At 40.3% G+C, this 14,073-nt stretch overlaps 1 protein-coding gene across 5 annotated transcripts in view; it reads left to right on the forward strand.

Annotated features, from left to right (window-relative positions):
* The window catches only part of RARB (retinoic acid receptor beta), a 194,150-nt gene that overhangs the window by 142,615 nt on the left and 37,462 nt on the right, over positions 1-14,073 (forward strand). For all 5 annotated transcript variants that reach the window (XM_026057299.1, XM_026057298.1, XM_026057301.1 and 2 more), the window contains one exon: positions 5,444-5,585. In XM_026057299.1, the coding sequence (XP_025913084.1) occupies positions 5,444-5,585 (142 nt within the window). The remainder of the gene's footprint in view (positions 1-5,443; positions 5,586-14,073) is intronic.

The following is a 14,073-nucleotide window of genomic DNA, read 5'->3' on the forward strand; positions in this document are numbered from 1 at the left end:
TCATAATGACTTCCTTTGTACTCAAATAACCAGTGACATAATGGAGTTCAAAATATTATTGATACATTTAATATTCTCTGTGAGCATTGCTGCTCTGTACAGAGCTCTTTATTTTTTGACACAGTGACAGACAAATACTACAGAAGTAAATGGTAAGTGGGATGACGTGGGGTTTTTTTGGCATTGTGTTGAAGTTACTTTGACTAAGTAGGTTGTTTTGTTTTAACCAATAGACTTAGTAAACTGGCTTTACTTGCTGCTTGATACATACGGTTTCACGTATTGCTCTCTGCTTTCAGCACAGCAGATAAGATACCAACACAATTAAAAGTGAAAAATAATCTGTCTGCTCTGCCAGTGGTGAATGCTCAGAGAACACACGCTGATACAATAGATTTCTGAATAATTTATACTCAGCATTTTTCCCTGCACTTGGTAAATGAGGATGCCTAATGTGGCATGGTCGGAATGATATTCTATCTGTCATCCATTAAGATAACAAGATTGGTGGGCCAGGGAGGGGCATGGTTTGGAGCGCAGAAAAGATGGGATTAAAAATTGAAATGTTTGCCCAAACTGTTTTGTATGAAGGAGGCTGATAAAAGCAGCTTAAAAAGAGAGAATTAATTCAAAAGTGTGACTTCTGTAAAGCTTTGTCTTCACTAAAATAAAACATGAGATACGTGTTTATTTCAAAAGTTGCAGAGAAAAGGAATATTAGAGCAAACCACTGTYCTTTGTAGGACTTCAGCAGCTTCCTTTACTTTAAATTCAAGTACTTTGTAGGTGCTATCAAAACCAAATATGTATCACTGAAATGTTTTATGTTTCACAGTATGTTTTTTTCTTTAGATACATAATGCATTTTAAATCGCAAAAAATCATTTGCACTTGTTTTTGGCACAGGGGTGTCTCTTCTGCCATGATAGGGTGTTAATTTGGAAAGGATGTTAAAATATTTGTATAAGAAATTACTCATGTAAATGTTCAGTACCTCAGCAGACTCAATTCCTTGCAAGGTGAATGCATTACAACAAATAGTAACTTTGTTTGCCATTAGTTTCTAACAAGAGCCAATAGCCACTTTAAGTTGATTAATTTATAAACAGTAGTGGTTTGCTGTCTCTGAAATTCCTGGCAACTTCTTAAAGTTAAGATTCATTCAAATTTTTTTTCATGTTTTTTGAGGAAACTCTCAGGGTTGTGAGAACAGATGAGAAAGCACTTTGAGAAAGCTTTGGCTTGTTTCTAGCTTTGCTTTAGTGAACCTAGAGGGAAAAAAAAGGATATAAGCAGTGCTGCATAGTGTTTACCTCCTGCCTAAATCTTTCCTTGGTGAGGAGCTGACAGGAAGGTGTTAGATCCATAAACACAGTGTGACAAAGAAAGCTAGCCCCCTAAGAAAGGGGTTGATATATTGGCCAAAAGCAATAAAAAGGCCATTGCGCTCTACCTGTGTATTATACCTGTTCTGCTGTTTGGAACCCAACCTTGAAACGATTTAAATGTGCTTTTCTGCTTAATCTGAAGGCAAATGCCAGTTCTGCCCATCACTATATTCTGCAATATTTCCCCTTGCTGCAGAGACAGTAGTAACCAAAAAGACAAGTGAACAGTAAATACCTGAGCTGGAATAAAGACCATGTCCTGTCTAGTCTCCGTCCTGCCCTTGCTATAGTCTATAAAATGGGACAAGCAGGGAGACATTGTGCCACGGGCAATGTATCATGTCCTAGGTGGTGTAACAAGTCAAATACTTCGGGGATGAGGAACAATCATGGTCAAGTACAAGCCTGTCAAATACCGCCTACCGGGGATAAGCTCAAGAATGGCTGTGTTTAGATTTTATTATTGTGCAGCGTGAGTATGTACAGAAGTGCAGCCCTGCAGACAGCAAATTCTGTCAGTTTGGAGGTAGATGACTGCTTTTAATCATAGGTGGTGAGTTTGCCTATGGGGTGTGTGCAAATCACTACTTCTGCACACATCCCAGAGGCCTTGGGCTCGTTGCAYGTGTGACGTGGTGAAGTGCGTGCACTCTTTCGGTTGCCTGGGCCGTGTCTGCTTTGTATTTATGGTGAGCAGGCCATCACTATAAACCTGTCGTCTAAGATGAGACAAATTTAAAGGAAAGAAAAGTAACCGTGTTGAAACCGCACAATTCCAAACAATTACCTGGCATATAGGTCATCCTGGTGAGCAAATATTTTTGTGAGCCTACCATTAGATTTGAGAAATAGTCCTCGGCATGACCCTACCTGTAATGCCACCCGAAACTTCTCCTGCGCTGTGTGAGGCTTGTGGAGGCAGATCTCAAAACCCAGCCACAGAGCTATGTAAATCCTATTTGCCCTCTTATACTTGAAAAACGGCCTCTTATTCACCAGATGATGGTTTTGTTTTGGACTTTATATGCAAAGAAACAACATGTTGAATCTGGACATTATTCCTAATGTCTGTCTGGAGGAAAATTTAAGATCAAGTCTTTTCAGTGCCGTATTATTGAGCTTTTAAAAACAGTTCATCACAAATGTTAGTAAAATAGTATCCCACTACTGTATTACGGAAGACTTCTTAAAAGCTAGGCACTAATATACAGTTGGAAAACAGGTCCTTAGTTTTGGGCAGGACCACATCATACCTGTTTTCCTCTGAATATTTTTACATTAACAAGTTTATTTTTCATTCTCTTTTGTGAAGAAAAAGATAGATAATCAAACGTAGCTGATGGAAAATAATTTGCAAAACAGTTTAAGCTTCCACAATTAATATTCCAGTCTATATATTTTATTCTACATAGGCTTTTGCCTGGGGAGGTTAGGCCGTTGAAAGAAGTCCCATGGAAGAACTGTCTCAATGTAGATCTAGATATCTGCTTTTTCTAAATTTGTTCTTCTTAAGCCCTTTCTATTAGTAATGGGTTCATGAATGCTTTGTATTTGCTGTCTTCAGAAGTTGGGTCTCCTTTTCCTGGTTGGCTGTAGGGGCAAGTCTGTATGTTAAGGACCGAGGTCGTCTTCTCTGCTTTCCTTCCTGATGGATTGTAATTACACCCTAGGTTAAAAGGATCACAGAATCTGTGTCGAAATATCAGAACAAATGATCAGTCAACGGGTGCCATTAGCTACGGGTTATATTTTGGTGCACTACAGGTATATTTTGGGGAGGTTGTTCCTGCTGTGTTCTGTATTGGGTGACACTTGATGTTCGTATTTCATTTCGAGCAGTGCCTGTTTCAGTAAACTAGAAGTTGTTCAAGCATGGATGATTGGCAGCCAGTGCCCCAGAGAGGGTGCAGGCAATGAGGAGGCTTTGGGAGCTGATCTTTATTAAATCACTCCAGTTGTTCAGCGAGGCGAGACAGTTGCAYGAGACAGTCGTTTTTGTTTGTTTGGGCCGTTTTGCTTACTGGCTTGTTGGGCTGCTGTTTGGGGTATAAATCCATTACTGCCTGACCAAGGGTGTTGCTTTACATGCAGCAGTGGGTTAAACTGGGATGACCAAAGGGGAAGTTACCTGCTGGGCTCCTGCTACCTGTGTCCGGCTGAAAAGTGACGCCTGAATAAGCCACACAGTGACTCCTGAGCCAGCACAGTTTGCAACTTCTACCTGTTGAAATAAAATAAAATAGATGCCATAGACTTCTAACAGTTCTGGTTAGCATGACCAACAATTCTCACAGAGCCACGTGTATGGGAATATCAAAGTAAGAAAGCAATAACTGAATAGTATTACAAATTTTCAGCAAGTACACAAATTTACACACTTGCCATATTTTCTCCTGCAAAAATTCAAGCAGCATTAATGAGTTGAATATAAAATAGCAGTGTTATTGCTAACTTTAGAAGGTTTTAATTGGCTAAATAAATGACATTAAATATTTATCCTGGGTCCAGTAGCTTAAGAGAAAGAAAGAAGAAAAGAGTTTTTATTTACCACTTTGATTATAATGTTAAGTATCTTCTAAATCAGAGAAGCTAACCTCAGGATGAGGCTTGCCTGTGCAAGAGCTGCGGAAAACTATTGCCGGGGTTACGTGATTAAAGAAGCATTTTTTGGTTCTGAGTGAATCTGAGGTATTTTCATAACATTAGCATCTATAGCATGTTGGGTGTACAAGGAATTTATGAGCAGCCCTTACTGACTGTGCCTGCCCTACCGCTCCCTGATTGTATGGCCAGAAACTCTCTTGGTTAACTCTGAATGATAGGGTTTGGGGCTTTTGAACTACTTGCATATCTCTAAAAAAGCCTATTTTATAGCTTACCATGATTACATCTTTAGACAAATGCATCGTGGGTACAGAGCTATCATCTGTGAGATTAAGTTTACCACTTCCCTGTAGGGCGTAAACATGCAGCTTGGTGAAGAGTTTCAACCTCTCAAGCCCTCCAACAAATATTAAATTGCCAAGTATCCTTCCATAATGCTATGATGTTGACTGAAATTTGACCCCGGTGCTTGCTGAAATGATGCTCAAAACCTGAGTGAGAAGGTTAAGTAGCGCTGTCAAATTTCCAAATGTCTGTCACAGAAATACTTTCACTGCGTATCTGTGGATTGATCTCTAAAATGCTTAAAGTAATCCTCCTTTCTTCTTCATTATTATATGATATTATCTAAAGCATGGGTTTTAGTGGAGATAAAGAAGTTAACTTGTTTTTGCTTTTTTTCCTGTGCCAACTAACCTTGCCGTTTATGAACATTTGATTGGATTCCTCCTATGGCGAGTAAAAGGGAGAAAAACGATGTTCCTTAAGTATGAACCAGACTTTTAGTTGTTTCTTTAATTTCTGTTCAGGATCATTCTAGCTACATGATTATTTTCACAGCTGTGTCTGAATAAGAAAAATACTGTAATTGGCAGGGTTTACAAGTTCAAAACTCAGCTGATGTGGAACTCTTCCACCCACAGAAGCTGAATTTATTGCTGTAGGAGTTCTAACTACTAAAATAACTGGGTTTCCAATTATTTCATTTTTATGTGCAGCATTCAAACTAGAGAATCTCGGCATCAACCAAAATCGAGGGGACCTTTAAGCTGAGGGAAACCATTGCTTCTTGGATGAGTGTTTGACTTCCAAGGGGATCAGTCTGGAAGGCTGCTGTTTACCTAGCTCATTACTAAATACATAAGCCCAAACCATTTTTATTTGAGCCCTTATGTAAAAATCTAGGACTTCATTTCCTGAATGCTGTTACTAGTTCTAGTTTTGTTTATTTTGGCTTTAGGTTGCATTATTTAATTAGCTTTTATTTAAGAGATGAGTCTTATGTTGCAGAAAAACAATATTAAATTATACTAAGCCTGAGTCTTTAAAGTTTCCCTACTTCAATCATAATGTTGGATTTATTTTGCTATTTTAAGGCAATGTTAGTACTTGTCTATAAGGGTTATGGGAAGCTCAAAGGTTTATTTGATTTCTTTTTTTCTTGATTTCAGGGCTTTTTCCGCAGGAGTATCCAGAAGAACATGGTTTACACATGTCATAGAGAGAAAAACTGTGTTATCAATAAAGTTACTCGAAATCGCTGCCAGTACTGCAGACTACAGAAGTGCTTTGAAGTGGGAATGTCCAAAGAATGTAAGTTGTCTTCAGAAACAATTTATTGTTTGTCATATCCTTTGTGTAGATGGCAGTCCCAAGGGAAGAAAATATTATGTGATTATGTAATTGAAGCCAGTGTCTGCATTCGTATGTCCGAAATGAATTTGACTTTTGCACGCAACTTCAGACCTGTTCTTTACTGACTTCTGAGCCCTTAACTTTGCAGCCTAAATGCCATCATTTAACAATTTCTAGCGTAACATGATGCATGTGCAACCTGGCCAGCCCGGGTGGATGTGAGAACTTGTAAGTAGGTACTTTTGCCAGTTTTTTTCCTAGTTTAATTATTTATAATTATTTTAAGTGGATGTTCATTAACCTGCTCAAATTTAAAAGAGCACAGCCACAACTACCTGCTTTAAGACTGGATTATCACCAGATGCTTTCCCTTATGAAAGGGCATCTTGGGCAGGGGTGTAAGGAGACAGCACCTTCTTGTTAAGCCCTTTTGACATTTCAGTCCCTTTCCTGTGAATGCCCATGTGCAGATGCCCGGGCAGCCGCCTGGGGACCGGCCTGAGCTGTGCTGGCAAGAGGGAGGAGAGGGGTTTCTGTGTTAGTTCCCTCGTCAAATTTGTGACCCGGCTGCTCAAAATACCAGTTTATGGCATTTTAAAAAGCTGATGGAATGGCAGCCTTAAGTCTTCTGTTCTGACTAGTTGGAACCTCTCTGAAAGGTGAAATTCCCTCTTAAACCTACAGAGCAAATCTGACTATATGTAAAGTATTGCTACATGTACAAAACAGAGAAAAATAATGGATTTTTTTCCTCTACCTTCTTTTCTAGAAGTCTTTGCATTGCCGTTGAAATTAACTTTTTAAAAAAATTTAGATAGAAATTTGTTATTTTTCTCTTTTTGTTGTTAACTTATATCCCTTTCAAGCATGAAAACTTAGCAGAAAGAAGTCTTTCTCAAATCTCCAGGGGGATCTCTTCTAAAAAGGTTTTTTTAGTTTATTTTGATTGGCTTGATAGCAGTAAAAAACAAAATCCTTTCATGTAGTGATATATTTGATTGTTGTGGGATTTTTACTTTATCAATGACCTTCCTGATTTCAGTAGGTCAATTCCAATAATAAAYATCACAGAAATTTGCAGTGTGTACATGAGAAGCAAAAAATTACCCAACACCACTCTCTTTACTTAATTCACCTACAGAACTTCTTTAAGAAGACTTAAGACCAGAGAAAGAATTTTAACACTGATGAGACAGTTAAGACAAGAACATATTTAACTCACAGTTCAGCCATAAGCATTTCTCTTTCCAAAATTGCATGAAACTTCCCAGTAGTTAATTTTTCTGTACTTGGGCAAGAGCAGAACAGGTTCCAAAGTCACACCGGTCTGTACTAATTGCATCTTTTTTCTCTCTCCCACGCACCACTTCTTCCCCTCTCAGAGGGAAAGTGTTGAGGGGAAAGAGAAAGAGCTACCTTTATCTTTAGGACCCCTTTGCAGAGTTTCCAACCCCTCCTCATGGAAATCAGAAGTTGTGGTTAATGAAACAGGCTTGACATCCAGGATTTTACTGCTGATGTGAAATAATAATCCTCTTAAATGCTGTAATACTGCATCAGAGTAGGTTTTTGAAATACCGGCAGTATTACTAACATGTTAACCAAAGTTAGTTAGGGTAAAGTATAAAAATTTACCTCTTTTTAGGTTGTATATTGTTCTCTTTCCTCTCATAGGGTATCTGGAGCTTTGCCAGAATTGTCCCATGCGAGAATTAAGCTCTGTGTGTTTCTTAGGGTGAACAGAGAGTGAAACTGCCCTTTGACAGTTGCCTTTATCTCAAACCACTCTAGGCACCAAAAGGGAGATAGTAGGTTGGAGAAGAAGCAGAAAAGATACTGGGGAGAAGTGAAGGATGATCTCTGGCTGCATTTCTGCAGAAGGTTTTTGCAGTGGAACAGAGATTTTAAATGTCATCAGTTTGAAAGCAGAGTGTCTTGTCCTCTGGGTTTAAAAACTAAGGCTGAGATGGTTCTGTGTTATCTCTTCATAAACAGGAACTTTTCAACTCTAAAAGGTTTGAAAAACTCTTTTCTAATCTGGCCTTCTTACATACATGTCTCCAGGTTTCAAGAGTACTTCTTTAGAAGGTTATGTAAACTAAGGAACATTTATTAGTGGGCTTTTTAGGAGATAGAGTTTCTCTAAATAAGTAACTTATTCACACTTTTTTTTTTTCTGTCTTCTTACAACTCTGATACCTTTTTCTGTCCTTTGTTCATGGCTTTCATACTGCAAGGTATCAGAAGAGTCTAACAGGAAAACAAGCCTACAATGTCTAAACCAGTCCCAAATGGGGAAGTTAATCATGATGGACAACTGCAAATAGGAACCCCAAGGTCTGTTCCCAATAGCTAAGGAGGAGTAAATACAGGATTTCAGTATCCAGAATAATCTGTGCTTAAATTCTACAGTCATGTTATCTGTTCTGCCTTTAAAGGGCATGCATACATACTCAAATATGCAACTCCTTTTGAGTTGAATGAGAGTTGCACATAAACTATCTAAGATCAGAAATGACTGCCTAACCAATGCAATAAGTAAGATTTTAAAGATGGAGATACAGCATGTTGTAAGAGATGAAGAGATACTCAGCATTTCTTGTATGCTTTTATCTTGTCATAGCGAATGAAGTGAGATGATGAAGGAATGCACCAAATTTGCATTTCTTTACGGGCTGTTTTGTTCGTTTAAGGAAAACGAGGTATCTCCTGCCCCATTGTAGTCCCCAGATCTGATAGAGCGAGGTCAGTAAGAAGGCTGCCTCCAGGGCAGCAATGGAGCTGTTTGTATTGTGATAGTATCTACAGGACCCAGCTGAAACGGGATCCCACTGGCGCAGGACCTGGCTCTCGTTGTGTAGCTGCTCTTGCAAAAAGTTTGTGCTCTAAATAGACAAGACAAGGGGTGTGAGGGGAATGGAGCTGGCCTGTCGATGACTGCCTTGTCATCTGACCACAGGGCGAAAACAGAGCTTCAAATAAAGCCTTGCTGTCTGATCCCTCAGCTCTCCCACCTCCTGAGCTTGCATCCCTGCAGGGCGAGCTGCAGCTCACGGTGTAACACCCCAGAGCCAACCCCTCCCTAGCACCGCGTTCGGGGGTTACTGTGCGACTGGCCCAAGTAGGTTCATATGCGGGTGCATGGAAACTAATGCAGGAGTTGTAGGTGCAGCTGAGGCTCTGATCCCTGTTCCACAACATTTCTCTCCTTTCCATCCCCCCCCACTTCAGCCTCTTAATTTTTTTATGAACATGTAGAGACAAATTACGATCACATAGGATTTTTTTTTTTTTTTTTTTTTTTTTTTTTTTGGTGCTGCTGAAGTGGGATGGCTACTGAGGCTGCGAGCGTCTCATTAGGAAACTCGCCTTTGCCCTTCTGATATGTGATCCCTGAGCTGCTGTTGAAGTTTCATCCCCGGCCGACCCCAGTGCGGGGAGGACGCGCACTGTGTCTGTACGCGTGGATCCTGCGTCTCCGGAGCTCGCGCAGGGTCGCGCATGCAACTGCGGCGCCTGGCACAATCAAGGGAGCAGGCAGGAATCAGGGCAAAACCCTGAAACACAATGGGCTCTTTCAAGCAGGATGCTGGAACATACACTTTGTAGGATGAAATCTACCCTTAAATAAAACTTAAACCCTGGATTTGTTGCAGGGTACAAGGGGGGAGAAATGGAGCTTCCTTCAGCCACAACTGCTCGGCCTGGCCTGGCAGATCTCTCACCTCCATCCGCTTTTGTAAAACCCGCAGCCTGCAAAGGCTGTAGCCGTGCTTGGTGGTCTGTCAGGTGCCCCTCCAGATGCACACCCGGTCCCAGTACCGCGGTGTGATGCAGAAAAGCCCTCTCTACTGGCATGAACTTCATCTGCAGTGAGCCCTGGCAGAGCCAAATTATGTTTATAAAGGCACAGAATTATTGTTCCAGATTGCTTCAGTGCACTGAAGCAATGTTCGGATTTGTAAATCTGCTTACAATTAACCTCCCTGGAGGAGGGAAGGAGGGAATGCAGGGGAATTACCATGAAGAGGAGAATTTTTTTGTTTGTTTGTTTGTTTTTATTTTTAACCTGCACAGAAATGTCTGTTACTTTTCATCACAGACTTCAAAGTCTTATAATATTTAAATGTTCATGCTTCTTAGAACATAGGATTAAATTCTGCTACTGAACAATAGGATGAATACTTATTTTATTTCTGGTTTAAATTGGCAACCAGGAAACATCTACTTAAAGAATTATGTTTGTGTTTTTGTATTATATTGCAATTTTATATTCTATTCATATTCTTTCAGTCTTCTTATTGAAGTGAGATTCTATCTCCAATGATTTGTTAACTAGAGGGCTAATCTCCATAGCTGCATTTGGGAAGGTTCATCCAGATCCACTAACAATGTGTTTTTGAAGCAAGTTAATTATAACCCATGAAATCTTTGTTTGGATGCTTTTACTCAGAGTTTAAGTATGTTTAATTCTTTCTAACCGGCAGTAAGTATTGGATTTAAGAGTTGTTTCTGCTTTGCTATGGGCTAGATTTTTAACTAGATGCCTAAATACCACGTAGTCGCTAGGGGCTTGGTCAAAAATTCCGAAGTAGTTACCTTGTCTGCTGACTCTTGTGGGTTCCTTGAGAGACGTCATCTAAATACTGGCATGGAAATCACAAAACCATGAATTCTGCTTTGGGACTGATTCCGCTCAGTAAAAGTTACAAGATGATTAGACTAGTTTTCCTGTATTGATAAGTGAAGATGATGACCCTTCTTACAGGAGCTGGGAGAGCTTGTGTTGTGAAGGTGAAAAATTCCAACTGAATGTGAAAATTCCAATGAAATTAAGAATTTGAGTATACAGATAGCAGRGAAACAGCAATCAAAATTCACAGATCACAATTTTTAGTCTTGTTCATTAAGTTCTTTTTTCCAGTTTCTGATTGAATAGGAAGGATTGTATTTATTTTTTCAGCCTGAGAAATCAGAAACTTTTAAAAGTTAAGGCCAAACACTGACTGGAAGTTWTTTTAAGAGAGCAAAGCCAACAGAAAGGGTCTGCCTGCTACAAAAACACAGTGGTCTAAGGTCAGTCTGTCCTTTGCCAGAGATAATGCACACTTTGTTATGCTGGGTGGCTGAAAATGATTTATATACAATTAAAATACTGTTGTAAAGAACTGAGTTCTACTTGTTGCACAGTGTTTCCCATGGTTAAATAAACATCTTTTGCTTTTGCAATGGCTTGGTGTCTTCAAAGAAGCAGATTTTTTTCCCCCTTTTGAGATCTGCCTCTTCTGTGTTTTAGCCTTTCCTCCTGATTTTGCATGGCTTTCACTTGCTAGCTTTAATGTTTAAAGGGGAAACTTAGATTGAATGTTATTATTCATAATTTACTCTATGTTCTGTGAAGATGGTTGTGTAATAGCAGTAATTGCATCAACTCACCTAATGAGCTTTCCCTCCAGTGCCATGTACAGCAGATTAATAGCCCATGAATTCATTTGCAGCTCGTTGTGTTTCAGAAAAGTATTTCAGGCAGCAATTAATAAACTGCTAAAGAAAATAACATAAAAAATGATTTTTTTTTATTATGTTAACTCTCCAGCTGAACAATTTATTGGCACCTTTCATGATGCAGCTAAGTAAATCGTCTCCTAATTCCTCAAGCACAGTGTGATTTGTGAACCTTGCTCAAGTCACAATGATTTGGTAATTAGTCTGATCTTTAGATCCTAAAATGCTGGGGAGAGGTATGAACTGAGTCCTGAGGTTCTGTTCTTCTTCTGTCCATGGCCTTTCAGGAGTGATGTGATGTGATAAATAATTGTAACTTCAAACCAGAATACACCAGTGCTGCAACACCTGCCTTTTTTTCTTGAGTAGGAAGCCCACAGTTGTGGAAGCCGGGGACTGGCAGAGGGCTGGAGGGTTCTGCTGCACCCTGGCAAAATAAACAGGTGCTTGTGCACCAGCTGGCCGGGAGGTGCYGGGAAGTAAGAGATGAAGGGACAGGGAAACTCCTGTTTGTATTTCCTAGCATAAGGAGGAGCRAGGTGATATGCGGCGGGCGTGGAGTGCAGGAGAGCTGGGAGCAGAGCAGCAGCACAGTGACAGAGGTCTCTGGGAAACAGGGAGACGCTGCTGCATGTGGCCAACCTTGCCTGGATGCTCTGGAATTGCTCTATCTTTTTTTTTTTTTTAAACTAAATGCCTTTAATAGGTTTTTAATGTTTTGCATCATTTCTTGTTCAAATGAAAGCTATCTTTTCTGTTTTCTCCTTTAATACAAAGGATGCACTAGGCTTTGTCTTGTCTTTAATGCTTTTAAAAATATATATTTTACATCTTTTCCCTCATTTGGGGCTCTTGAAGACTGAGTAGGCATAAAGGGAATTCCTTCAATAAGCTCGTACAGAGATTGATTACATGTCCTCAGCTGGAAGTTACATTAAGACGTATTCACTAAGGTATAGTCTGCGTGGTGAACTTGCCGGTGCTCTCTGCTGTCTCTATGACAACATGGGCACCTGCAGAAGTCGCCCGACGGCTGGCGCTCTCCACAGCCTTCGTCTGCATCCGTAAATCCTAATCCTCAATGACTATGAATATGTGTCTGTCTTATGTTTTGTTTAACAAGGTGTTTTATTAAAACGGCGACACTTCCAAAGTTATTACGCTAACCAATTTTCACTGCAGTGTCCAATATGACTTGAAAACAGATGCAGTTTAAGAAAAGAAAAAGTGGCAATAAGATATTATGAAGTTCTGGACTTTCTGAAGGCCTTTTGATCTTGTCCTATGGAATAAATTCATTTGAGTGATACGGGGTTCTTGTATGAATAACTTTTCTTCCAATATAGGTGAAACTCAGAGATAACTAGTGCCAAGTTTAAAGCGCATACAGTCTAATTTCTGCAGAGCAACAAGGGCTTAAATCTGCAGTACACTCAAGTGAAGTACATGTTACTATTCAGTGGCTTTATCGAAGTCCCATGACTTGATGGAACCTTTTCTTATTTTAAAGGGAGCACACTTGATCCGAGTCCACAGACTGGCTAAAAGTCTGGCTGTTGATACTAGCACTTAAGGTGTCTGTTGCTGTCTAGCCACAGGCCACCTACCCTGGAAGTTCAGCTCTTTTTTGAGGACAGTTAGAAAGGGATACTTCAACAGATGGAGCTTCAAATTTTTCCATGTCATACTCTTGTGGGCTTAGGGGTGTTTTTTTGGTGGTACTGTTTCATGTTCTTTTTTTAAGTCAGCTTCCAACTAAAAGGTATTAGGTGTGGATGTCTCTTGCAAAGCAGCTTCTTAACATGGATCCAATCGTTTCTATGGCCCTTTCTGTTATTTCTTGTTCTGTCCTTTGGTTGRGGAAGGGTGTTTCTTTTTTTAGCATTATTCTGGTTCATGTTTATAAAGAAACTGCCTCTRTGCGTTCCTGTTGCCATTACAGATAGCCTTACTTCTGTCAGAGTGTAGTATCCCTGCTGCTTTCACAGCCAGAAAACCGGTGGCTTGTCCTTTGCGCCCGGTGCTGCACCAGGCGCCGCTGCTGCAGGAGCAGACGGGAGATCTGGAGGGAGCCCGTCCCATCCGCTCTGTGCGCTCGGCYGGCAGCACAGGGTTGAGACCATGCTTGCTTGCTCATGCAGACATAACTGCTTAGACCCCAATCCCATGACCTCAGAAGCTTTGTTTCAGTGCTTCTATTCTTTCTTTAAACACTCAATTCACTGCTTCGTATTCCTGACTTGGATCATTTTCTTATTCAGGGGCATGTGGCATCTTTGATGCATCTCTTTCTCCTAATTGCCATTGTGCCAGGCAGTGGTACTTTCTACTGGGGCTCTGTGGTTTCTCTGCTGGCTATTATTGTGCTTTTTTTTTTTCCTTTGCACTGCTCTTTATTTTGGGATATAGAATTCAAAGGATAGAGAAATATAGATGAGATAAATATCAGTCTGGGAACAACCAAGATCCTGTATTCTGGGCCTTGACACTAAACATGGCTTATTTGGTTGTCAGGCCAACCTGAAAATGTTATCTAGAGTAGCCAAGGTTCATGAGAAACACAGTAAATTGTTCCCAAGAGTTCTGGGAAGTCTGAACTGTAGCACTGCAAAAGTGCCTGAAGGACTCGCTGTCAGAGATGTGTATTTGGTCCTTCCACTTTCAAGAAACATATGTGAGCATGCATGCAGCTTCCTGACAAATTATATCTGCAAGCATAATTATTTCATTGTTTTCCTGGTGATCACTTTGCTGGGGATGGTCTTGTGTGCGATAGGTCTCTCTGCAGAAGGCAAAGAAATGAAGCCCACACTGGTTTCCTCTGTGGAGAGTAACTCCTGTGCTGGTGGTGTGGAAGATAAAAAGCAGCCTCTCAGCAACCAATAGTCTCTCAAAGACTGTTTAAGAGGGTCTGTACATAAGTAGAAGAGACCATGGATTT

Source organism: Apteryx rowi, unplaced genomic scaffold (genome assembly GCF_003343035.1).
Source record: "Apteryx rowi isolate R43461 unplaced genomic scaffold, aptRow1 scaffold_138, whole genome shotgun sequence".
Classification (NCBI taxonomy): Eukaryota; Metazoa; Chordata; class Aves; order Apterygiformes; family Apterygidae; genus Apteryx; species Apteryx rowi.